The sequence below is a fragment of the Sinohyriopsis cumingii genome, chromosome 12 (genome assembly GCF_028554795.1).
Source record: "Sinohyriopsis cumingii isolate HCF-2022 chromosome 12, ASM2855479v2, whole genome shotgun sequence".
Taxonomy (NCBI): Eukaryota; Metazoa; Mollusca; class Bivalvia; order Unionida; family Unionidae; genus Sinohyriopsis; species Sinohyriopsis cumingii.
The window spans coordinates 57,915,341-57,943,058 of NC_142972.1; the positions used below are offsets into that span (position 1 = coordinate 57,915,341).

At 34.8% G+C, this 27,718-nt stretch overlaps 2 protein-coding genes across 2 annotated transcripts in view; one reads left to right on the forward strand and one right to left on the reverse strand.

The window, feature by feature from the left end:
- LOC149786533 (uncharacterized) overlaps positions 1-13,730 on the reverse strand; it is a 56,188-nt gene extending 42,458 nt beyond the window's left edge. The window contains exons 1-2 of the mRNA XM_089977037.1: positions 13,595-13,730; positions 11,779-12,801 (exon numbers count right to left, since the gene is read on the reverse strand). Coding sequence (XP_089833163.1) covers positions 11,779-12,768 — 990 coding nt within the window. The 5' untranslated portion in view covers positions 12,769-12,801; positions 13,595-13,730. The remainder of the gene's footprint in view (positions 1-11,778; positions 12,802-13,594) is intronic.
- A 265-nt stretch (positions 13,731-13,995) lies between these two features.
- On the forward strand, positions 13,996-27,204 carry LOC149786534 (NADH dehydrogenase [ubiquinone] 1 beta subcomplex subunit 2, mitochondrial-like). The gene is made up of 3 exons (XM_089977039.1): positions 13,996-14,156; positions 16,560-16,683; positions 26,559-27,204. The coding sequence occupies exons 1-3, from the start codon at positions 14,068-14,070 to the stop codon at positions 26,637-26,639; spliced, it is 294 nt and encodes a 97-aa protein (XP_089833165.1). The 5' UTR covers positions 13,996-14,067; the 3' UTR covers positions 26,640-27,204.
- Positions 27,205-27,718: the final 514 nt, after the last annotated feature.

Consider the following 27,718-nt stretch of genomic DNA (forward strand, 5'->3'; position numbering starts at 1 on the left):
AGGATGACCACACCTGCTGATTTGTTAGCAAACTACATATATTTTTATATATATATTTTTTTCAAACTCGTAAATTTGCTGTGGAATTGGAAATTATGCAAATTTTCTCATCATCTGTAAAATTTCTTAGACTGTTTTTACTGCACTTTTGTCCATAAAATTGATTACAGTGACCTTCATGCTGACCACTGACTACATGTAGATATGCTGACCACTGACTGCAGCATGTAAAAATAAATGTCTGTGGACATCACAAAGTTTCTTTATAGCACAGTAATGTCTAAGATATTTAATTTGAGGACATTCTTTAAGATTTTTTCCATGAAATTTATGGATTTATGTCAAGTGCTTGTGGTCACCCTGTTCTTTCAAGCATCACTGAAAAACTCCTTTTCGATGTGGTTAATATTAGCAGATTCTATGATCAACTCAGCACTATCTCTATGAATAAGCAGATATTCTCAGTAACCTTCTTTAAAAATGCTGAAATGTTTTATTTGAACTGGACTTTAGAGGGCAAGTCTTGAGATTTAACTTCAAGTTAAAAGGAAGGAACTTGTACTTCACTGATGATTAATGTTTCAACCAAAATCATATCTTGATACCCCTTATCATCTCAAATATACACCAATGCATGAATGGTTTAATTTACCTTGAGTAAAACAGAAAAAAGCGCACGCACGCACGCACGCACTCACGCACGCACTCACGCATGCACGCACGCACGCACACACACACACACACACACACACACACACACACACACACACACACACACACACACACACACACACACAGTATCATCAAACATGTGGGAGATAATCCAGAGGGTTAGATGGGGACCAGACATATTTGATGTGCGAGACATGCTAAAGTTCTTTCTCTCTGCAATCGTACTTGTCATGACAACTTGATAGGTATGCTTGCCTACACCAAAAGAAGGCAAACAACATTGAAACACAGAGATATGCAAAGAGGTCAATGTTATTGGAAATAATAAGCTAAATTTCAGTAGATTCCCTTCAAAAGAACAAAATATGAAGAGCGAAGAAAGGCACTATCACCTCATTCTAAACTAAACTAACGCAGATGAAAGTTTACGGTATTTAACTCACCCTGCAGACTGCATCTTTTCCTCTGATTTCCATAGACTATGGAAAATAAATCAGATAATGCAATCTCTTTTTTTACACATTATTTATATGAAAGAACATAGATATTAAGTATTAATTTTTGTCATTTTTACTCTTGATTGCATCTTCAAATTATGAATGTTCATACATATGAATGACCTCATATATATATATATATATATATATATATATATATATATATATATATATATATATATATATATATATCATATGTACTTGCTTATAAATCGGGTCAAACTCCAAACTGCACAGACGCAGATCTTCCATTGCATCATGCACTGACAGAATCTTGGTTGATGCAGTTGGTTATGCCCAAAACATTCAACAAAATTATATAGACCATGATCTGCCAGCATATTATGTGACTTAAGAATGGAACCTATGCTATCTACCTTTGAATATGACTTATAAGCAAGCATATATGGAAATGTATAATAAGATTTCTGCAAAAAAATCACACTTGGCTTGCCAAAGACTGCACCACAGATATCTGAGCATTGACTCAAATTACCAGTAGCAAACTCATTTTTACAATCTGGGATAACAAAAAACACATATCAATAAATGCACATGTACAATCTATAATTTCAACTTTACATTTGCCCTCACAAGTACTTAAAATAATTAAAATACAAATTTCCTAAATGCACATTTTAAATTAAAATTTAATGATATAAATTGCATCCAATCCGAATGTAGAGTTTTAAGCTTGTGATGGAATAAGAGAAACCGTTGATTTCAAACACATCCATTTTCAGAATTCTAATTCCTAGCTATCTAACACAAGTGATCAACAGTAGCTCAGTTGGAACAGCATCCATGGGCCACTGGTTGGATATCCACCCTGGCCAGCTCAGATAGGCTGTCTTGCTGTGTCCCTGGAAAGGTTCATAGCTTCCATTTCCTCAGGTCAGCTGCCTTGCTGTGTCCATGGAAAAGGCACTTAGCTAATAGTGCTTATGGCATATAAACAGAATTAAGTTCTTTAGCACCAGGGCAAGTGGAGTAAAGTACCTTGGCCAAGAATACGCAATGTTATCCAGTATGTCATTGTGTTCATCTAAACTACACCCTTGTGGATGCACATCTGGCATATTAACTATGGTACCACTGTGACTCCAGCTTCCATTAGTTGCCTTTCATAACCACTGTGACTGTTGCTGCCATTGGTTGCCTTTAAGGACCACTGTGGCTCCTGCTGCCATTGGTTACCTTTTAGGATCGCTGTGGATCCTGCTGCCATTAGCTGCCTTTTATGACATAAAGGAGACAGCACTGGACTTGTTCAACTCCTGATTACCTTACAAATCACTTTTAATTTGTGTAATATTTACATATGTAAGAACTAAGACCCATTCCAAACAAGAATTTATATTTATCTAAACCAAATTCAGAGTTTTATAAGAAGAGGTTTGCATTCTCTGGAGCCAAACCATAGAATTCCCTTCCACACCTATATAAGGTTAATTGACTCTTCCAAGCCATGGTCTTAAGAAGTACCATAATTCACATGTACAGAAACAATCATTGGCATGATCTTGTGTAATTCAGTATTGTTATTCTTTAAAACAACTTACTTTCTTGTACTCAACAATAATGCATTATACAGGTTTTCTTGTACTCACCTATAATGCATTATACAGGTTTTCTTGTACTCACCTATAAGGCATTATACTGGTTCACATATAAGCATAGAATACTGGTTTTTTGAACAACTTAGCTTCTTCTTTATATAAAGTTATTACATCACTAAAACAACAATTAAAAAAACTACTACTATGACTATATGATGGGAAATCATATTATAATTAGTTCTCAACATGTAAAAGCTAATGCAAGTGACAAAAAATCAAGCTACAATAACAGAACAAAACTGAACTAATTCAGTGGTGTTGAAGACCATACCCACATTTGAAGTGGGGCAGTGATATAGTGAGGGACTTTATAATAAGGGACCTTTTGTCGTACATAAATATTCCAAGGCACTTAGAACTTCTACATTTCAAGTACAGGGCATTTTTGATATGATTCTCCTGTAGAATAATCCAAATAAGTCCACGTATATCCCAGCTGTCATGATTAATAACTTCAATTCTGTTCAAGTATGTGTCTGAGGTTTACTTAGCTGACAAATGCCTGCATTTCATGGATACTGGTAATGAACACACACCAAAATATATGCTAGTCATCAAAACCCTTAAGAGTGCCTGCAATAAAGTCTTGTCTAGACAGCTATAGGTCATTCCGTTGACAGGTGGAGATCTGTCATCAATTATTACATACAATAGTTTACACTGTTGTTCTGAAAGCCATCAAGATGCATGAAGTCCATTTTGTGACTAGGTGATCTAATCTCAACAGACATTTACACATTGATTTTATATAAATCCAATACAATTACCCACCACCACAGCCCATAAAGCTTTAATATATTTTGATACAATTTTTAAAAAAAGATTTCACAGTAGTTACAAAACAGTTATAAGTACCTAACAAAAAAGGATTCTTCTCTGCAAAAATGGACCTTAACAAAGTCTAAGAATATAAGAATTAACACAATTTTTTTCAAATAAGAAAAATGTATATAACTGAAACCAAACAAATTTGCAATATACAGAAAGTTTAACATTTCCAGATTCTTCCAAGTTGAGAATTATAACTTAAATACCCCTCATCAATACCATATTGATCACTAACAAGTTTGAAATTCGACTCATTTTTCCTTCCTTTTGAGAAAAGATTTGTTGAAATACAAACAATTATTCCTGCCAAATTGTAAAGCCTTCATAAAATGTATACATACATACACGCATGCACACATGCACACCCCCACCCACCCACCCACATCCATACAAGACAAGTACCTCAAACTCTCAATCGACTAACTTTCTTACCATGAGCTTAGATTTTTGTTTTGAAGCAAATTACCTTGCATGTGTTTTTTTATAATATTCATAGCTGAGTAAACCTACAGCCAGAATATATATATATATATATATATATATATATATATATATATATATATATATATATATATATATATATATATATATATATATATATATATATATATATATATATATATATATATATATGTGTGTGTGTGTGTGTGTGTGTGTGTGTGTGTGTGTGATTCATGTGTGTGTGATTCATGTGTGCATATTCAACACAATCAGTAACCTACAAACATATGATACAACTGATTCCAAAAGATAGTTTGTCTGCATTGCACATCGACACACATGACTAATCTCAGAAAAATGAATGTTACATAATTCATTGAAATATCACATTTTACATCTCACAGCCTGGTACCATACAAGTATTATAGGCATGCACAAAATAATGTGCCATTTAGGCTGCAATACTGATTAAAATATTGCCTATTGTTTGTTTAAATTTCATCTTTGATACTATTATTTTATTATTTATTTATTTTTTCAAGATTCCATCATTAAATGTATGCAGCGGTGACACTTTTTGGACAGAGAATGTATTAATTCAATCAAAATGTAATAAAACAGCTTACATCAGAGCAATATGAAACAATATATTAGAATCCACTTTATTGAACACTTAAAAGGGTAAAGAGAGAAATATTTTCAGTATAAAAGAGTAAAAGCATTTGTTTAATCAAAAGTAAGCTCCATGTCTAAGGATATCTAATTTTTTTAATTTATTATTTAGTGAGTGAGTACTTAAATTTTTTTAGCAAATTCCTTAATAATTATATGTCCTAATGTAAAATTTTAATACTTTTTATCAAGCCTTTAGCTCACCTGGCCGGTAAAGCCATGTGTGCATTAGGTGTGACCCTTTGAAACTGGCTGTTGTATTTCACTCTGGAGGCCACATACATGTATTTCTGATCCAATTGTGATAAAACTTGAAATATGGGATTATAGCATCATGATTTTGGATGATTTTGATAATGAGTGATATCCATGCATATTAATGAGATTGATAATGAGTGAAATGTGTGCTTAATAATGAAGTGATCTTGGATTTGATTGAGCTTGATCCAACTCTGGATTCAAGTATTATTTCTGATCTAATTTGGATCAAACTTGGAATGTAGGATTATATCATTAAGATCTCAGAAATATTTGATACAGAGTGAATCTGTATAAATCTTCCTCAATCATAACAAGCTCAGCTGCAAGATTATTTCATTATTATGCTGTGATCTCATTTGTTATTAAAATAATGTGAGATCTTGATAATAAAAGTCCACTTTCAGGTCTGATCATCATTATATCTGAAATATGGCTCTCAGAATGGTAACAAAATTAGCCAATCAGATGCAAGGTCACCTCATTAATATAATGAATCTCACTCATCATTGAATTCATATGAGATATTGTTGATATAAGCCCATATTCCAATTTGGATAAATAAAAACTGGATTAAAAATATGACTTCCAGAAAGTTTAGCCAATTTATATCAGTAAAATGGTGAAGTTCACCTATGATCAAATTCATTGGAGATATTCATGATATAGGTCCAAATTCCAAGTTTTATCATAACAGGACCAAAAAATTACTTCCAGAGTGGTAACAACCTTAGCTCATATTCAAGATTATTTAAAATAATTATCAAAGAGATCTTGGTCATATAAGGCTTAATTTCAAGTTTCATCAAAATCATATAAGAATTATGGCATCCAGGGTGGTGACAAGCTCAGCCAATCAGATGCAAGACCACCTTATTAATATGAGTGGATTCAGTAATGATGAAAATCTTGGTAGACTGTGTACTGATCATATATGCCTATATTCTAAATCTGACCAAAACTGGATCAGAAATATGGCTTCTAGAGTGGTTACAAGCTCAGTTGATCAGACACAAGATAGAATAACCACACAAGAAGCTCACTTGGCCTATAGCCAATTGAACTAAAAACTATTACTGTCTAGCTAAAAGTAATGAATTGATCCTGACAGGTACATATCAAGTAGGGTTAATTCTAGGATCTGTGATTGCATGAATTGGGCTTCTTTCTAAAACGTCATGCAAAATAATATAAAAATGTGTGAAAATCATGCAGCATATTTTCAAATTCTATTTTTATTTCTTCATTAATCCCAATACATATTCTGAAAACTCATCCCATTGTTGAAAGGGGGTTGGGGTGTGTTGTCCCCTATACGTTCAGTTCTAGAGCAGACCCTGCATGATTAAGAGTTGATTTGTGGGAGGAGGGATGTAGTGTTTGTTAATTTTATTTTATTTATAACCCCCCCCCCCTTCGCTGAGTTATCTTTCTCAGTTACAAATTTATTACCTCAAAAATATAAATTTTAACAAAATATAATCAAAATATTATTGTATACTGAAGTCATAAGACAGAACCAGGTTCCTTAAAAGTCTTTAGAAATCAACATTCCATTTCAACTAATGATGGTACAACATTATAAAATACCACTGGATAAATATTAAAGTAAAGTAAAAAGTTAAATAGCATTTGCATTTGTACAATGAGAGACTGCTTACTTGTTGAGTTATTAACTTGGACACTTCTATTCAGAGTTGTGTGATATGAAATTTAGCACAGGCATCCAAAGTTTGGTGCCCTGGCAACTATTATATAAACATACAGAAATTATAATTTCATACTGTTAATGTAAAGTTTAATGTAGTTGGTTCATTGCTTAAAAAGAATATTAAATAATGGATATGGAAAGAAACCTTTATCAGCCAAGGTTGGGACATTTGTAAACTTGTCAAACTCAGCACACATGTGCCTCTCTCATAACCATCACCTATATTCAGTGTGATGATTTTAAAAAATCAGACTGAGTGAGATTTTTGAACTACAAGGCAAATTTATACGTTGTTGAAATGAGGCATAACATGGGGGTTGGAGCAATTATTTTAAGTAGGGGTAGCAAAGGGAACTTTATATTATGAGAGTGGAAGCAATCCTGGGGCAAAAAGGGGCTGCCAATGATTGCCACAGTTGCCACATTTTAGAAACCCATGTAAATGGTCACATATTGGCTGGTAACAAAGTCCTGATTATTCCCATAAAAGATCAAGTTTATAAGATAACCAGTCTGGCATGTGTAATTGCCCTGATATAAGTCAAGTAATTCCCATTTGTGATTAACACACACATTGTTTCATTGGAGACAGGTATATTTCCCAGTCTGGCTAAGTGCTACACATGATCCAGGTTTCTCTATGTACTTGTACTGTTTGTCCTTGGTCATATGGCAAAGTCTGCAATGTTAACTGCAATGCTGTATGCAACATATACCACATGTACCTGCTTACAGGTTCATTCCAGTTGCAAACAGTACAGACCCTGATTTGCAAATATGGCTCTGTGTTGATTGTTCTGCTGATTTACTCCTAACAAACTGCACAGACTCAGTTCTGATGGCACATTATGTAATGGCAGATCTGGGTTTGTGCAGTTATGGCTGGACTAACAACTTATAAGTGAGTATATATAGTACATAGCAGTTCAATATTGATGTCACATTTATGTAAATAAACACATGTGAGAAATATTACAGATGTTGAACTTAAAACAGTATCTTAAAAAGACTGACCTGGGTATAAAAGTCATTGGTGGTACATCTAAAAAACAATTATTACATCCACTATAATGTCCTCTTAGTCTAGATAAATGACCATACAATATACAGTGTATGGCCCTTATGAAGTCTAAATTCAATAAATTAAGAACTTCAGAAAAGCTGAGTATAGAGAAATGGGATGACATACCATATATACCTGAGTATAGATCAGATCCAGCGGTAAACTCCAGATCTGCTATTGCATAATGCGCCAGTAGATCTGGATCCATTCAGTTTGCTAAGAGTGTCATTACAACAAATAACACGGACCCTAATCTGCCAGCACATTGTGTCATATCAGATCAGTTTCTATGTTGTTTGCAATAGGTCCAGAAGTCCAACTGCAAACAACATATACCTGTATAAATCACTGCATAATGCACCAGCAGATCAAGATCTATGATGTATGTTATACTGATTACTCTAAACAAACTGCATAGACCCATATCTGCACACACATTATGTGATCTGTTCAATTTGCAGATGGAGCCCATATGTGAGAATATATGGTAATGTGTTTCATAACAGATTTACAACAGAAATTTCATGCTTGATTGGGAATGGGAGAGGGAGAGAAGGGAGAGGTGCTATGCCCATCATTTTAGAACAAGAATTAGAAAGACTGGGAATACATAATTTCAGGAGTAAATTGCTAAGGTTTGGAATTATGCATTATTCTGACGTATCTGTCTTTCAGAGAGGGTACTATTTGTTGCAACTGGGACCCTTTAAAAAAGTCCTGACAAAACTGTTGCTAATAAAGACTGACTTGTTTTAAACTGGTGAAATTAACATCATGAATACATGTACTTTCTTCAAGTCTAAACAAGTTAAGTATTTCATCTCAATTTTCACAATCTTATATTTACTTTCTTTTTAGGTGATTTTGTTATGGTGGATCATGGGTCAAAATGCAAAATTATCAATTTTCTGTGAATGGTTTGAAAACAAGCAGCACAGTTCCCAGCAAGTTTCATAGGTTGACATTCATTGACCCAGAGTGGGCAGTAAAATATATAAGGCTCATTTATTGCTTTAAAACAAAAGTAAATTGCAAAAAGTTGACTTGTTATCATTTACTTCACCTTGTATTTTCAAAATTGACTATTCTGTCCACGTTAGATAAACATGTAACATCTGAGAAATTCTATATTATCTGAAACATTATGCAAAATTTGTCAAAACTTTTTGTGAGACTCCAACAGGATGACAAGACTTGTATATTGTTATGTAATTGCAAAATAATAAAGCTGCTATGTGGATTTGCAACAGAAGCAGCAGTGTTAGTTTTCATGTAACAAAAACAGCAGTGATAAAAACTGAATGTAACAGAAACAGCAGTGTTACAGTTTTCATGTAACAAAAACGGCAGTGGTAAAAATTTAATGTAACAGAAAGAGCAGTGTTACAGTTTTCATGTAATAAAAACAGCAGTGGTAAGAATTTCACATGAAATATACAATAAAACAATTGTCTGAACTGATTGGGAAACATGGAATTTGGCAGAAAAATTGTTTGATTATAAATTTTGTATCTGGGGGACATTCTGCTGATAATAACTGATTAGTCTGACGTAGTGGCATCCATATAATCAGCATTTAACTGTACTGCCTTAGTTCACATTTTACTGCTGTGTATAGAAGTCAAAGTATAGATACTTTAAAGATCTATTTTGAAGAGAATATAAAAAAGAACCAGTCTCATTTTTTTGTGTTATTGGATATACTGTATCTGAATTTTGATCATTAGAAAACAGGTACTGATGTTTGATTCTTGATTCATAAACTGGAAGGAATGTCACTAATTAACTTGCACCAGTATCATTAAAATATAAGTCAATAATGAAGCCATCTAGATAAATGGATTTTTTGGCTAAATTATTTATGGTATATACAAATGAAAATGATTAATAATCATCCAAAAGTCATATGTATTTGATTTAGTTTTGATTTGTCAAATCTGACAAATGAGATCTTCATTACTTCAGTATGCTTTATTTTCTCTAAAATTGTTGTCTATCAAGCTGTGATTTCTCTTCCAAACATCAGTCTTTATTTGATCTTTGGTCAATAGAAAATGGGAAATGATGCAATGAGTTTTTAGCTGCTTCATGAAAAGCTTAATTTATAACAGAAATCAAAAATTTCATTGGTAATCAGTTAACTTGATGGTTGTGTAGATGAACACATGTGCTTGAAAACCGTATTTATATAAAAAATTCTGTAAAACTAATCTAAAAGCCAGATCCACTCATGAAGATTTGCACAGTTAATAAAACTAAGTACTCAACAATATACAACTGACCAGAACAAAAATGGACAATCTAAGGACTGTAAAATAAGCAAGTGCCTCAAATTTCAACTTAAGCCTTGTATGATTTCTTGTATTAAACATTTTACCTATCTTCTAAATACGAAAGCATTTTCTTTTAAACAGTAACTTCAGCTGATAATATATTACTACCCTCTTATTGGCATTTACTTTCTTATTACAGACAAGCAATTTTCACCAAAGGCTAATATAGCTGGTCCAGAATGAAAATGGTAAAACAGTCTAACTTGATCCAGTCTTAGCTTCAGACCATGCCTGCACAAAATGACTTTGACTAGAATTAGTTGCCTTATAAGCAGATAAATTGACTGATTTGTAAATTCTGAGTAAAACCTTTTGTTTAATATTCATTTATACTTTCACCATCCCTTAACCTTCCTCTGAACACACCTACATGTATTTATGAGGACTGGCTGATCAACCAATCAAATTAGGCCAAACATAATCTTGCCAGTTCTCCTACTTATGCAGTCTACTTAGTGTGAGTGTGGTTCTGCAACAATCTATTGGACCTGCAAAGATTCATAACTTGTTGGAAAAAATGTCCTGCAGGAGTGAAAGTTAAATTTCCAAGACTACTGACCTAATTTGCCTCTGATTCCTTAAAACCAATCAGGTATTAGGCAAAATAATTCCTGTGAAACAGCATTAATATGAATGGTTGATGTCTGGCAGCTGACTTTAGATAAATGAAAGTTTCTTGGGAACTTTATGGTTGATATTTTAAAAGTGTCTGATCTATTATGCTGATGACACTACCGTGACTGATGAAAACAGCTATAAAAAAATAAACTAGAAACTAACCTCCAAATTGCATTAAAAAGGCTTCACTTGTGGTGGACTCCAATGAATTACTTTGTTGTAAATACAGATAAAATCAAGGTTTCATCAGTAACAACACAGCAACATCAAGAAAATTAAAAACTGATTACTTAGGCCTTTTTATAACAATAAAAAAGTTAAGTGGTTTTAAGAAATTCTTGGTATTCTTGTCATACATTACTATGATCTGTTCATAAGTTTCATCACAAACAAACTGAACTCTTACTTTGGTTAATAAAAAGAATTAAGTATTTCATTCCAAAACAATACAGTGTGACTTTTTGTGAGAATTACATTCAACCTCATTTTAACCATTCTAAAGTAACATGGAGAAATATGTCTGATGATGTGAGTAAGAAAATTGTTCAGTCAAAAATACAAGTCTGTAAAAAAAACATACTTGATGATCAGACTGGAAAGATTCAAGAAGCAAAAGCAGTTTTAAGAATCCAACTTTTTAAGAAAGTCTTGTCAGGTAATAACCGATTTATTGCTATACATTATTAATAAAAAGAAATATCAAAAGCATGCATGTGTAGAAAAGCTGTGTTTGCTATATGACACTATATCTAAAAATAACAACTTTATCACAATTATAAATGTACCAAATTTCTTAGTTCAGGCCCAGTTTTTATACTGTGAAATATAATAATAATAACCATCTGTAAACTAGCATATCTGACACTGATATAAGTTTTATATGCCTTTCATACTGTGTGCAAATCTTAATATGTCAACAGGATACATTTTTTTTCTGATTGTCAATCAAAGATAAATGCATATACATTTCTAATATTTAAGAACATACAATTAGAAAAAGCATAATACACATGCATCTTTAAAAAAACAGACACATGCAATCAAAATTAATCATAGTATAGCTCACCTGACTTTTAACAGTGCCAAGGTAGAAGTAGCCATCTTCAATTCTTCTTGCAAAAACTTTCTTGTTGATGAGAAGTGAGCCTGCAGCTGGTGAGATTTCAATTGTCTTCACATTGTCAAGCACAGTCTCCTGGGTCTTTAACCAGCTCTTAGCTGTTCTGTATCGACTCCAGCCATAAGGATAATAGTATCTGTAGGGGCCTAACATGTGTCTCCAGTATGGGGTGTAATAGGGAGGATAGAGATAATCTGGATAAGGGTATCTACCCAATGAAAAAACTCTGGGTGCTAGCTCTATACTTTCTTCTGGGTCAACCTGCAAGGTTGTGGTTACACTGCAATCTTGGGTTTGTGGCCTTATTGTACCATTTACTGTCCGAATGATTCTTTCATGTGCATGATCAGCCCTGAAGAGTGGAGTAATACGTTCAACACAGCCATGCACAGTTAAGGTAACTATATGGAATGAACCATAAGATTCTATAGATAAATCCTCAAGGAATTCAATAGCTGCACTGTCTGTACTGTCCTCTGTGGAGAGATAAATGCAGTGGACAGGTCGATACCTGCCAATCTGAGCATAGCTGTCTAGAATGTCTACTGGATGCTGATCAGGCAAACCATCTGTGACCAAATAAACAGCTTCACATAGCGGATCACTTAGAGCAGTGATTAAAGCATCCTTTGTATTTGTTCCTGTTTTGGCACCAAGTTTATTAATCCATTCCACTGCAACATTTACAGTTTGTGGAGTGCATGTTACCATCTTATCTGCCCACTGGGTTACTGTAGAATTAAATTCAATAATATTAAACATAGTTGGTTTGCTCTTCTTTGCATGCTTAAGGAGGGTTTCAATTAAATGCTCTTTCACAACATCGATACCTTTGTACATGCTTCCAGATGTATCAACACAAAATGCAACATTTCGCTCCAGAACCTCACCAAATATGGTGGGTATCCCTCGTGGCTCAACCAGTGGGGAAGCCATATTCTCCAAGTAATATAACTTGCTGCAATAAGTCTGAAAACAAAATGTAAAAATCAGTTTGTCAACTCTTAAGATTAAAGTCTTAAAATATATATTTTAAATGTAGCTCATTCTTCTAACAATAAAAATCTAATTACATTTCTGAGTAAAAAATCAGGAATATGTAAACAAATACCTATGAAATAAAAGCAAATCATTGGCAAAGACTTTCATTTGATTGTTTCTTTACATTGCTATTCAATACAAGAGAGAGAGAGAGAGAGAGAGAGAGAGAGAGAGAGAGAGAGAGAGAGAGAGAGAGAATTGAGACTCCCGTTTATATCCAAATCAAATCTATTCAATACAAGAGAGAGAGAGAGAGAGAGAGAGAGAGAGAGAGAGAGAGAGAGAGAGAGAGAGAGAGAGAGAAAGAGAAAGAGAGAGAATATGAGACTCCCGTTTATATCCAAATCAAAGCGTGGTAAAACAATCTATGTTTGCATAAGAAAATCTAATATCTACAGCGAACAGTGGCATATTACAGATATTTAAAAAAAAGCAGTAAATAGAGACGGCTAGTATGGATAACAGTGTGGTGATTAATTTTTATCTATATTTTCTTTCCATGGTAAATTATTTTGTACATACACTGAATGAGAGTAGATGATATTACAGTAAGTAATAATTCAGTTTGTACCATGAGCATACGATATGTCTTTAATGGTGTATTACAGCGATATTTTCTCTCCGTGTCTGAGACTGATTTCTTGATGAGCAATGCAATTTCTGGTACTCAAATGTTGAGAAGCCTAAGGATAACATATTGTATACTTTTAAAAATACTTACTGTTTTCACACGTCTAACTGCTTTATATATTAATGACTCCTAACTGAAACCGACGGTCAGCTTCCCACCAGTTTAGCTGTCGCTACGTTTACAACAATCACCTGTCGCTAAGGAAGCCATATCTGGCAAACCGGAAGTTGATTTTATCTACTAGCATTTGACGAGCAGAAACGCATATATTCGATGTTCTATTGCAATGTTTTACAAACAATACAGTGAATCATTTCAAAGTTTTGTAAATCTGAACATAAGTCGCACTAAATTTGCTGCGCTTGGGTAAAAATAAAGGGGTGATTCAGAAAATGTTGCATAGACTGGTTATCAAATTGGATAGTTTTTCGCTGTGTGTGTTTGCTTTAAATTATGCTTGATCCAGTCGTAGATATCTTATGGAGAAAATATAAAGGTTATCCAAATTACATCTTTTTGGTATTCGACATTGAAGAAAGTCGTTGGGGAGGGTGTCGGACAAAATGTTTGTCATATCTAGGTTAAAACCTCTAGCTTCGCTAATGAGATCACAGCGATTACCTCATTTAAATAGTGTTCGTCACAGTGGCGGGTATGTCAATGAAATCGTACTATTAAATTAAAAGATTGTATTTCTCCTGACGTCTCCCAGTTTTCGTCTATACTTATTGAGGTTCATCATCTTCTCATTGTATATTTTAACAATGTAACTTCAGATGAATACAAGGGAAACTGTACTTCAGCTGCTACAGTACTTGTACACTCTTCCATTTGTTTGCATTCCCTACTGGTTTTAAAAACAAAAGGCATCAAGGTATAAAAAGTGCACAAGACTTGGTCCATGCCATTTAGAACAGGGAATGATCTGGGGAAAAAAATGAACTTATCTTCGTTATATCTTTTCAGATAAATTAACAGGAAGCATTCAGACATGCTACGTCCACCGTTTTTAGTAGTGGTCTTGGTCATTTTTTGTAAAATCTTGACCTTGAGTTATTTAAAGTTGAAATTTGCATATTTCTTAAATATGATAATATATAAATGTTTTGTGAACATTCAACTTTAATAATAAATTCACATTGTCATTGTTTTGGGTACTTCTTAAGCCTTTTTAAGTGCCCCTCCCCCAGTTATTTTTGCATGACAAGTCATACAGAAGTTGAAATTATACCTTACACAGTGCATACTCATTACATCTTCTTGTAATATATATGCTGATCTGAAATCACACTTTAGTAAACAACAGTTGCCATGTTATACTTTAATTATGATAATATAGTTTGGGTCAATTTTTATATCTTTAAAATTAATGACCAAAAAATAAACAAAAAAAAAATAACTTACATTGAATACTTCCACAGTTCTATAAAGGATGTCAGTCATATGTATAAAATTCTTGACAATTTTTCATTCACTTTTTCATACTGTACAGGTTTTCCACTAATTCATTATTGCAATAAATCTGCATTTATGTCTTGTAAATTGTGTATGTTGCAACATGAAATTTGGATGTCAACATTTTTTTATGTTTTCATAATACTTCTGACCAGTTTTCATCAGTATTATATAGGCTATGAAGTAGTAATAAATTGTGAAATCAGAGTGCGAGAAGGAACTGGCACTGAGTTCTCATGAAATATTAATGATTGATTATTTTATTTATTTATTTTAAAGTGATAATGGTACAAATTGATTGTTCTTTATAATGCCAATATTCAGAATAGATTGATGTTCACAATAAATGCCATAATTGGTTTTCTTTTTTTCAAAATAGTTTAAATTTTACTTCCTTGAAAATGATAAATTAAATAAGTCTACCAGTGCTTCTCGATGTCACATGTCATTTGCAACTTTAAAGTTCAAATGTAACCACAGAAATGCATTACACTCCAAAAAGTGTACCAAATTTTTGTAATACACATTTGTAATGGAAACATTCTGACAGTCTTTTAAATTTGCATTTCATTTCTCTCTCCCCCATGTATATTTCTGACAATGACATTTAACACTTTCACCTACAGTTACAAAAGGCATAACTGGTATGCCTGAAGCCCCTCAAAAGTTCCCTTCAGATCATTTTCTCAAGTTCCTGGTGCCATTAGGCTAATACTAACCTCATTTGATCAATATCACTTAACAGGCTATCTTTAGAAACTATTTACAATTTAAACAAAGAAACCCAACTACAGAAGAAAGTGAGGAAGCACATATAGAGTCAAATAAGGGATCTTCTGTGTTTCAGAGAGAAAGAGAAAGCAATTGCCAATGTACATATAGGTTCTCAAAGTAGTTACAGTAAAACCTGTCTTGTGAGACCACTGATATGAAAGACAACCTGTCTTGAAAGACCAGGTTCTCTTGCACAGATTTGGTGGTTATATAGTGTTATAACCTGTCATGAGAGACCACCTGTCTTGAGAGACCATATTATTTGGCAGAAGGGGTGGTCTTACAAGACAGCTTCTACTGTATTACATCAGTATGTCAAACAAGACAGCTTCTACTGTATTACATCAGTATGTCAAATGTAGGTCATTGTTACCTATATTTTGTGCCACAGTTCCTTTGCTTTAGGCTTTTTGTTTCAAACTGTCTCATACTCTGTTGACTGTACATTGATGACTGCTTGACTTTGTGTATTAACACAAAATGGTGAATAATAGTCATATAAATTGGCCAGTTAGTGAGAGTTTTGCATTACTCCAGAATTGTATTTGAAGTGTTTGCTCCAATCTAAGTACACTGTGTTCAAATGTCTGAGCCAAATCAGGCAAGCTATTCTGTCTTTATATTTATACAATTCATAACTTTTCTTGCCTAAAGAAAAAACTCTATACACTTAGATTTTGATTTAAATGTTGAATTTTTGGCCTCAACCAAATGACACACATCAGAATTGATGCGAGGGCTTGCCATACTTTGACGTTTACAGTGAAATTTCAGTTTCTGGTTTAAAGATTATTTACATAATTAAGCTTCCATTTGCTTTTTTCAGGTGGCAGTATAGAACAGTAAAAAGTCCTGACTCCAAACCTCACAAGTTCGCAGCAGATGCCCTATTTTTCTTCATGTGGTATTGGATCATGTACAGATTCTGGCGTGAACCAGAGCTTTTTCTAGTGAGCATAAAGATAATTTATTATTCACTTATGCCTAATGTGACCATTTGATTAGCCTAAAAGTACCTTGTGCCATATTTTCAGCATTCCACTTACTGTATTAGATCAGTGCTGCAAAAATCCAAAAATGATCTCCTTACTTGTATTCAGGATTACACAAAACAGTATTTTTTTTCTTCATATTGTTTAAATTGTGGTTAGATCACTGCCATCTCAACTCTGTCTGCGTGGGTTCGAGTCTCAGATTCGGCCAATGTGGGTATGTGAGAAAGCTTGCCAGTGGCATCTCGGGGGTCGGTGGTTCTTTCCGGGGATTTCCCGGGTTCTTGCTCCACAATTAATACCAGCCGCCATGGATAGCCTATTGTGTGCTGAAGAATGGCATTAAACCCTACAACAACAATAAATTGTGGTTAAGTAACATACTATGGTAGCCAAGTTACATAAAATTTTACTTGTCCAGCGCTGTCAGACAATTGGTTTTTCTTCCCCATGCAATATAGAAATTATTACTTGGGTAAATTTGAGAGGCTTAACCTTGTCATAATTAGTACATGTTGATGATACTATAAACACTCCCTCAGTCATACGTATCTACATGATTCCAAAACGGTTATCTACCATTATGTCAAAAGCTCACTATGTTGGAGGTGCAGTGACTCACCAAATATGTTTAAGGTGGGGCTCTACAGTCTTGTACTTTGCATTAGGGTTAGATTCATAAAGAAAATAAATTTTCCAAATTTTCCTGTCTGGTTATATTGGCTGTTTCAAAATGACCTTGTATATCTTAGCTATTGTTAAAAGAATTTTTAATTCATTTTAGTTTTGGTTTATGATTAATGGGTGTAATATAGGTTACAGAGTAAACAGCTTGGCCTTACATCACCTTTAAAAAAACTAAGCTCCACTTGGTCATTTTCACTTCCTGGACTTCAGATGTAAATCATATAAAAGAGTGATCCATTTTTGTCAATCTTATGTATGTGGTAATTCATTCATTGCACTTTCAGTAGCTGGTGTTGTCTAGTCTGGCAAAATTCCTTTTCCCTATTTCAGTAACCGCTAAATGTTGTGTACTTTGATCTTTTGAGCAGAAGGTGTAGTTACTTTAGTTAGCTGTGTTCTTAGATCATGTACAGTTACCACAAGTACAATATCAAAAGAAATTTCAGCCACAGTACATGAAAGTAACATTAGAGGTATACCAACATTCTCCATTGTCCATCTTGCAAATTTAAACAACTTAACCTTGCACCCACCACTCTCTCAGAAGTTCTTAATATATATAGAGCGCCCCCATAAGCTAAATAAAGCATATATCTGATTGATTTAAAGACCACTTGAACCCTTGATGTTCAGTGGTAAAGTGACACAAGACATGTTTAGTGGCAAGTTCCAAGAAACTCTGATATTCGAAACTGGTTTTACCGGCTGCTTCCTTCACGTTAGGCATTCCAGGGTAGATACATATCTGAGTTTTGATCAGAAAGAGGGGTGTGAGTTTATTAAGCCATGCAAAGGCATTATGTTCAATATGGGAATTGCTTCCGATATTTCCTTTTTTACAATACAGTGGACCCCCTCATATATGGCCACCCCTTCTGCACTGAGAAAATGGCCTTATAAGATGGGTGGCCTTTCCAGAGGGGGACTGTATTTGTGAGATGTGTATGCATATGTGTATATAGTAGGAAAGCTACATAAAACTTGAAGCAGTTATTATTGTCATTTAAAAGTAGCATTAATTATTAAAATGTTCTATTCTTATAAACAGATATATTTAAAGGTAACGTAAATTAATAGTTCGTATTCTTAGGCATGAAATGTGAGTTAGGTATTGTTGGCATGTGCATTACAAAACCATCCAGAAACATTATTTGAGTCTTGGAACATTTGCTGTTTCATATTTAAAATAATTCTCTTTCCATTTACTCTACTTTCCCACTGCTACAGAATGTTCTCCTTAATTTTTACGCTGTTGTTTATTTGAGTCTTCCCAACATACATTTTCAGCATGTGAACTCTCTCCATTGTCATCAAGTCAGATGACTTTTATTTTTCTTCTAAAGTATTATTTCTTTGCTTACATGATGACATGTTAAAGTTTTTTAATGATTTATTCATATGTGGCTAATCGCACAATACTGCATAAAATGTCACGTGATTTTTTGGTCTGTGTCTGGTACCCTGTTTTGTTTAATGTTAATTGTTTCTGTGTGTGTGTTAATCCACAAAATATATTTTTAGCCTATCTGACCATGTTATGATCTTGACAATTATGTCAATCGTAATCGTCAATTTAAAAAACAAATCAGCTGTGTGAAGCCCAAAGCTCTTATCAAAACACTGCTGACCACATTTCTATCTGACCATGTTATGTTCTTGACAATTAAAAACATCTGTTCATAATCGTCCATTAAAAAAATCAGCTGTGTGAAGCCCAAAGCTCTATCAAAACACTGCTGACCCCATTTCCTGCAAACGTCGACGTTCACGTTATAATATTAACCTTATTGGTACATGTACTTTAGCAACACTTCTTTCAGTAATCGGGTTACTTACCTCACCATAATTAAACATTGGTTCTGGATAAATTATTAATAAAATAAGGCCGCTTGTGAAGGGTCTATTTTACATATAGTGGCAGACGGTCTTGTTAGCGGGGTGGCCTTTCTTGGGGTTACTTTTGAACACAAACGCATCAGTGCCAAGGGATTCTGGCTGTAAAGAGTGGGTGGTGCTGGTCAGGGGGTTGTTCATGAGGGAGACCACTGTATATGCTCAGCTACATATGGTAAAGAGAAATCTGCCATTACACAATGTGGTGGCATATATATGCAGTTCCAGTCGTACATCATAGAAGAGATCTGTTGCTGCATTATGTGCTGGATGGCTGATTTGAGTTTATACTGTTGGTGCATTGGGGGGATCAGTTATTATGTACTTTTGAGAGAGTGATGTATGTAAGGTGAAGTTGTTGGCATTAAAAACATGCACAGTGGAGAGAATGTTGGCATACCTCTATGCTACCTTAATGTAATGTGGCTGACATTTCTTTGGATATTGTACTTTTGGAAATTGTACATGATCTAAGCACACTGCTAACTAAAATGACTGCTCCCTTGTGCTAAAAAAATCAGCCTGAATTAGTCTAAAGTACACTATCCATAGCAGCTGTTAAAATAGGGAAATTGAATTATGCCAGACTTGACAATACCAGCTTCTGAAAGTGCAATGAGTGAATTAGCAAATATATAAAATGTGAAGAAAGTTATCAGCTCTTTTTTATGCAATTTACCTCTGAAGTTCAGGAAGTGAAAATGACCATATGGAGCTAGCACTTTTTTGAAAGGTGCACATCTGGAGTAAAGCCAAGCTGTGTACTCTATAACCTGTATTACACCCATCAATCAGGGGCCCGAGTGGCTGAGTGGTCTAAAGCGCTCTCCGTTACGGATCACTGCTATCTCACCTCTGTCTGTGTGGGTTTTAGTGTAGGGTTTGGCCAATGTGGGTATGTGAGAAAGCTTGCCAGTAGCTTCTCGTTGGTCAGTGGTTCTTCTCAGGGTTTTCTGGGTTCTTCCTCCACCATTAATACCGGCCGCCATGCATAGCCTATCGTGTGCTGAAAAATGGCATTAAACGCCACAATAATAACAACAATAACAACACCCATCAATCATACACCAAAATAAAGGGAATTATAGGTTCTTTGAACTATACCTAAGATATGTCTTTTTTTAAATAGCCAGTATAGCTTTTGAGGAAAGCGGGGGAAATTCTTTTTCTTTAAAATTCTAACCCTATGCAAAATATGAAACTGTAGAGCACCATGTTTATGTGATGGATGGCTGATTTGGGTTTATACTGATTAAAGTTGAATGCATGTTATGAATATATAATATGATTGCTCTTGCAAAAAGGTTCATACTGTATTTTTGCTACTTGGTGATCAGAGGTGGATATGTTTTCATTATAGAAATTGTTCAGTTATTTAAACATCATTGGGTGGCCCCAAGAGGCCGAGTGGTCTAATGCGCTTTCCGTTATGGATCACTGCCATCTCACCTCTGTCTGCGTGGGTTCGAGTCTAGGATTCGACCAATGTGGGTATGTGAGAAAGCTTGCCAGTAGCTTCTGGTGGGTCGGTGGTTCTTCACGGGGTTTTCCCGGGTTCTTCCTCCACCATTAATACTGGCCGCCATACATAGCCTATCGTGTGCTGAAAAATGGCATTACACCCCGCAACGACAACAAAAAAATAAACATCAGTGGTGGAAAATGTCATGTTAGTTGGTTATCTTCTGTCATTAATTCTCTCTCATCAAGTCTCTTTGCCACATGGCATAAAGTCTCTTGGCTACATGTAACAACCCATGCAAGGCAATGGATGATTACGTAATGGATCAAGGCATTATGTTAATCAGCATAGCTTTCAAAGTGACCCATTTCAGATGACAATAAGGTGGTCTTATTGTGCCATACGAGTCCCATCTTTCAATATGATCCATTTCAGATGACCAATAAGGGAGTCTTAGTGTGCCATAAGGGTTACCAGGTTTCAATATGACCTATTTCAGATGACCAATAAGTGGAATTAGGGTGCCATAAGGGTTACCAGATTTCAATATGACCCATTTCAGATGACCAATAAGGGGGTCTTAGTGTGAAATAAGGGTTACCAGCTTTCAATATGACCTATTTCAGATGACCAATAAGTGGTCTTAGTGTGCCATAAGGGTTACCAGGTTTCAATATGACCCATTTCAGATGACCAATAAGGGGGTCTTAGTGTGAAATAAGGGTTACCAGCTTTCAATATGACCTATTTCAGATGACCAATAAGTGGTCTTAGTGTGCCATAAGGGTTACCAGGTTTCAATATGACTCATTTCAGATGACCAATAAGGAGGTCTTAGTGTGCTATACGGGTCCCATCTTTCAATATGACCCATTTCAGATGACCAATAAGTGGGGTCTGAGTGTGCCATATGGGTCCCATCTTTCAATATGACCAATAAGTGGGGTCTGAGTGTGCCATATGGGTTACCAGCTTTCAATATGACCCATTTCAGATGACCAGTAAGAGAGTCTTAGTTTGCCAGTTTTCAGTGGGACCCATTTCAGATGACTAAATTAAGGGGGCCTTGGTATACCACACAAATTCCAGCTTTGAATGTGCTGCATACTAGGACCCGATGTAATGTTCACAGATGAATTAAAACCCAAATAAAGTCCATCAGAAACTGGATATGTAAGAAGCTTGCAGGCAGTTAGAGGGTATGATTGAAAGCTATGTTTGACAGGGGGACATCTCCAGATTGGTGGACAAAATGGAGATAAGACATTTGCAACAAACAGATGACTTCTCTGCCAAAACAGTTTTTCTGGTTGCATTTTAATCATCTTGTTCAAGTCATGTGCATGATCATCATGCAGTATAATGTTTTGTGGTGTTACAATCTCGTATTATTTGACTCACCAGCTTTCCTTTCTGTGCAGTAATTCTCTTGGTATGCAATTTATGAAGATGACACCATGACTTTGAATTTTTAGCATTCAGTTTGCATTATCATTTGTTTTAGCAGAGTTGTGTTGTGTGATTATTGGACCCACCCAATGTTGCTGCTACACAAAAATTCCCTTTATTATTATTATTATTATTTATTATTATTATTATTATTATTATTATTATTATTATCACATTCTGAAAAAAATGTATAGACAGCTCCATACTGATATAACTTGAAAGGAATTTCAATATCAGCTTCCTGTATCATAGTTTAGTGGATTTATGGCTGCAGTGTTGGACCTAAAATTTGTATTCAGCTTTGTAGTGAGAAAATTTTTCATGGGTTCCTTTCTGCGTCATTGTAAAGTTTTGTGAACTAATTGTATGTTCCCATAAATTACTACTACTACTACTACTACTAAATTTCCCTATTTGACCATTTTATATGTAAACCCCTCCCTCCATCAGTTCCTTGAACCTTTGGCTTTGTTTTGAAAATGGTAAAAAAAAATCCCTGTAGCTGAGACTTCTTTCTGGCTGTAGAATTAACATTGTTTTTACATGCCCGCTGTAACACATAGCATATCATAATATGATGTTCCCTGTTTTAGTGCCCTGTATGGCTGACTGGTCAGAGGCACTTGCCTTTACAGGTCACTCAGACATGACACATGTGAGTTTGCATCTTGACTTGATCAACATGCACATTAAATAAACTTGCCAGTTGCTTTCCCTTGGGTCATGGGTTCTTCCTCTACCAAATATATTGGCCTCCATGTATAACCTATCATGTGCAGAAAAATGACATTAAAGGCAGCATTTCCTGTTTTGTTGCAATTAGTTCTTCATCACCTACTGTTTCTGATTTTGTAAGTAGTTTGTATGTGGGGCAAAGAAGAAACCTATTGATTTCTTGCTCAAAAGGTCAAGAGTGAATGTAACAGGAGCTGAAAGGTGGAAGAATGTTTCCATATAATAACTTTAGTATAATACCAGATACCCTAAGGTTTGATTTTGGGGTCAAAGGTCAAGGTCACAATGCCTATAAGAAGAAAAAGTCTGCACTGTATCTTGATTTATTGACCATCAGCTTGGAGCACACTGTTGATGGATTGCACTTGGGTTATTGAAGACACCAAAAATTTCTTTTATGTCAAAATGTTGAAGGTCAGATCAAAAATGGTTTCTGCATCAACATTTCAGTTCTTGACCATGTACCTTCAAAAATGTTTGTGATGGCTGACATTTTGAGTAAGAAAGATTCCATCTGATTTTGGGGATGAAAAATTTAGACTACAAGATGAAAAGTATTGTTTACATAATAACATTAGGTCTAGACCTTATACCTCTGCCAAAGTTTATGGAAAAGACTTCAGCCTTGCATTTAAAATATGAGAGAGGCATTTTAATTTTGGGTTCAAAAGGTACAAATCAATGAAATTGTGACTTTAAGAAAATTGGTTTTCCGTAATATGACTTCTGTTCCAGAGTGAGTTCTAGGCCAAGCATTGGATGTCTTGCACTCAGGGTAAGAAAGAAATCTATTGATTTTAAGTCTTAAGGTGAGAAGTTTTAAACCTGCGTTGAACATACTAACAAATGAAGTTCTCTTGAGGGACTTAAAGTTGCAGGTGTGTCTCTAAGTAAACAAATATCAAATTAAATGGAATTAACCAGGCAACATAAGGTGTGGTCTGTACCCCACTCTGTGCTGTGATTGGTTCATTGTTAAAATACAGGGTTTGCTACTCTGCTTGGTCCCATATACTCCCCCCTCCAGCCTAAGTGGGGATTTTGATGGGTATCTGGACTCACCTTCCATTCAAGACTTGGAAGCTCTGGAGCTCAAGGCTTGTACACTCATCACCATAGTCTAACATGTTGATCTTTTCATGGCAACCTCCTTTAAACTTCTAAAGAACGAATATTTGTCTCCAGTTGTGGTATAGTGCTTGCTGGAGGCAGTTGCCAAAATGTCAAGGTATGCCTGTGTCCACATCCATGGCACTATTGGCAGAAGCGCTCCTCCGCAGAGATTTTGCTCTGGACACATCATTGGTCTTACTGGATCAAAGAACCTTTGTAGGGCTGTTCTCTTGGAGGCAGAGATACCTTTGGAGATCTCAGTCCCTTTGCTGCATCTCAGGATCTGATGGACCAACAATACTTGTCCCTCACAGTGATAACTGACCTATTAAAACTGGCCTGGAGGAATGCTCATCCTGATTGCCCTTATGGATCTTTCTCAGCATTCTTTAAAGGGATGCAGCCTCTACAGTCCAGGAAGCAATGCTAATTCAAATCTGTCCTTCTTGAATCAGATGAGGCATCTGGAAGGGTCATGAGAGAAAGTCGGTACGCTCATTCCCCTAACCTAAGGAGGGATGCTCTAGGGACTCTGACCTTTTCTTGCTGTACATCCTCTTCCTGGGATCCCCATGGGTGATTGGTTTTAGCCCACAGTTCCAAGGTTTGGTCGGTTTGGTTCTGAATAAGATTTGTTGGGTTCTATCTGTTCTAAAGGAAGGATACTGGCTTTGTTTCCTTGAACATCTTCCTCTTGCATGGTCCCTCTTCTTTTTCACTTTAAAACTGGTTTTGTTGCGGGAAGAGGTGACACCTTTCTGCAGAAAGACCATATAGAGTGGGTGGAAAACCACCAGCCACAGGCATAAGGTTTCTAGATTTTCCTGATCCACCCAAAATGCATAAAATTTCAGCTTCTGATTGACCTTTCTGTCTTAAAGGTATTTCTTCGGGAGGAATCATTCAAACTAGATACTACAGCCTCAGTCAGGAACACCATAAGGCACAGTGACTCATAAGAAATACCCCAGGTTTTGCCTGGACCAGGAAAGTTTTTCAAGTTTTGGCTTTGCTATTCACGCTAGCCTCTGCTTCCAGAGCTTTTGTCCACCTGAGGGCACTGGACATCCACATACCATATAATTTTGATGAGGATAAGAGTAATGTTTTGTATGACAGTCACACTACTTTCTTCTCATTCAGTCTTTGGTGCACCAGAGCGAAGACAATATTTCTATGGCCCCCATAGTTATAAACAAAATAAGAGTCACAGTCTGCTGCCAACTTACAGGGGTGGACAACCCTATAGTTGGGATGTCTATATTTTTTATACCAGTTTGACCAGCTTGTGAGGCCTTCAGCAAGGTAAATTCAGAAAGGCAATAGTGTCAAGTGATTTAATGCTGCTATTAAAAGATACTGGGGTGGGGGTCTTATTTTTAGTACTCTAATACTTAACTGTTGCTTTTGCAGAATTTCCTTCTTCCACCTTGCTTTAATGTCACAAAAGTAGTCTATGTCTAAGTCAGAAAGAAGTTTATCTCACATGAGCTGATGACATGGTAGTCAGACTGGTTGTGGGTTCTCACTGTTCTAGATTTCAAGACTGCTCCTTCTAATGGGAGGATAAAATTGTGAGTTTTTACAACAGGACATTTGTCCCAGAAGACATATGCAATGCAGTAGTAACAGTTAGAACATTTTATTAAAATTAGTATTCCCCACACTGTATGTTTTTACTTCTTCACAAAACCATGTAAATTGATATCTACAAAAATAAATTAAAAACATCTGCCTCCAAATACAGCCTGCATTTTACTCAATTTTTTTATGTTGACATATATTATATGTAGTTCAGAAATATTTCAGGAAAGTCTTATCAATTATGTCATGTGTGACAATTGGAAGGTGTGAAATATATTTTTAGAAAGAGTTGTGGCATAACCAAAATTCAACATAAAAGTATTTTGAAGATGGAACTTAAACATCACCATATGTACTTACATGTAAGTCAAGTCCAACTGCAAACTGCACAGACCCAGATCTTCTATTGCATTTTTTACTGGTAGATCAGGGTCTGTGTAGTTTGTTAGGATTAACCAGTAGAACAAATGACATTGACCCTGGTCTGCAGATGCATAATGCTGTTGCAAATCAGGCTCTTTATTGTTTGCAGTTTGACTCAACTTATAAGCTAGTATAAATGGTATCTGTTCTATTTAATGAAAATTTGTATGCACAATTTTTCTAGAATTGTAATATATTTTTCCTTGTATCTTTTATCTTGTGGGACCATATAGTCATGCTTACATTTATTTGGAAAGGGTTTTATCTTTCTACATTATTTTGCTATCATTACATTTATATTTTTGGAATGTTACATTTTAGTGGCACTTTGTAGCTAAGATTGTGCTGTTTTGCAATTAAACCCAGTACATACATACATATGTACATACATAGTGATAGACATTTTCGGGTTAGATTGTTTATGTACTTTATCTACAAATTCCATTCTTGTGTAATCTATATGCAGTTGTTTTTACTTTTATTTTAGGGTCATTTCCGAGACCAGTGGCCAGATCCATCAAAATGGACAGATGAAGAACTTGGGATACCGCCAGATGATGAAGATTAATAATCTTATTTTCTGCTAGAAAAATATCGTTATATGGAACTTGAAGTGTGACATTGTGTTTGATAAGTTTTACAGACAGTACAATATCTGTAAAATAATGAGTACAAAGCCATCTATATTGTTCTGATGAAACAGACACATAAATTTTTCTTGTGTAATAAAGTTCATTTGGACCCATCAGCTTTGTAATGAAAGTTCTGAAGATGTAATTATGAGTCTCTTGCTTAAAAACATGAAATTAATTTGTGTAAATTTGACCCCCTGCTGCTTGCCATTAGGAATAGAAATCTTATATAATGAATAGAAGGTTTCTGTTTCAAGAAAAACTTGGTAGTATATTCACAAAACTTGTATAGGTTTTTCAGTTTTGTTATTTATACAGTTTTGCTGCAAAAATACTTTTAAAAGGATGGCATAAATAGAAATAAAGGTGTATTTGCATTTACTCTAGCATCAAATGATGCAAAAGCTTGAATATGATCTTGAAGGCTTTTGTAAAAATTATTAAGAAATGAATTGCTGTTTTATTGAGTTCTATTAAACGGAAGTGTACGAAATATAAAAATCTTTTGTCTGTTTTATGAACTCTTCTCAGGATAACATAAATAGAAGAAAAAAAACATGTAGGTGAAATTATTGTTAATGGCAATATATATATATATATATATATATATATATATATAGAGTTGTTGTAATGCATAGAATCTTTTGTGACATTTTTATCTATTATAGTTTACAAAGATGCCATATAAATAGAGGATATTTTCTATTCCTTTGTTAATACCTGATATATTTCATTGTATGGTACAAAAAATCTGAATACTTTGAGTGACAAAGCTCTATATATGTCAGTATTTTTACCACATGATGAAATATATCCAGTATTTATGCAGGAAGAGAAAATTTTCTTTTTGTTATGTAATAAACTTACTTCTGAATCAAAGCATCAGAGATAAGCTCACTCTTGAGCACACCACATACACAATGGGGAGGGTGTATCTTTTCATAATTTGGCCTCAGGATCAGTCACATTGATCAGCATAGATATCAGAGCGAATTGAGTAAAATGTTGATTTTGG

What these genes read in the sequence shown, in the direction of transcription:
- LOC149786534 (XM_089977039.1), top strand. Translation starts at nt 14,068, where the DNA reads ATGTTTGTCATATCTAGGTTAAAACCTCTAGCTTCGCTAATGAGATCA. An exon ending in AGTGTTCGTCACAGTGGCGG is followed by an intron (nt 14,157 to 16,559) that starts GTATGTCAATGA and finishes TGCTTTTTTCAG; the next exon opens with GTGGCAGTATAGAACAGTAA. An exon ending in GTGAACCAGAGCTTTTTCTA is followed by an intron (nt 16,684 to 26,558) that starts GTGAGCATAAAG and finishes CTTTTATTTTAG; the next exon opens with GGTCATTTCCGAGACCAGTG.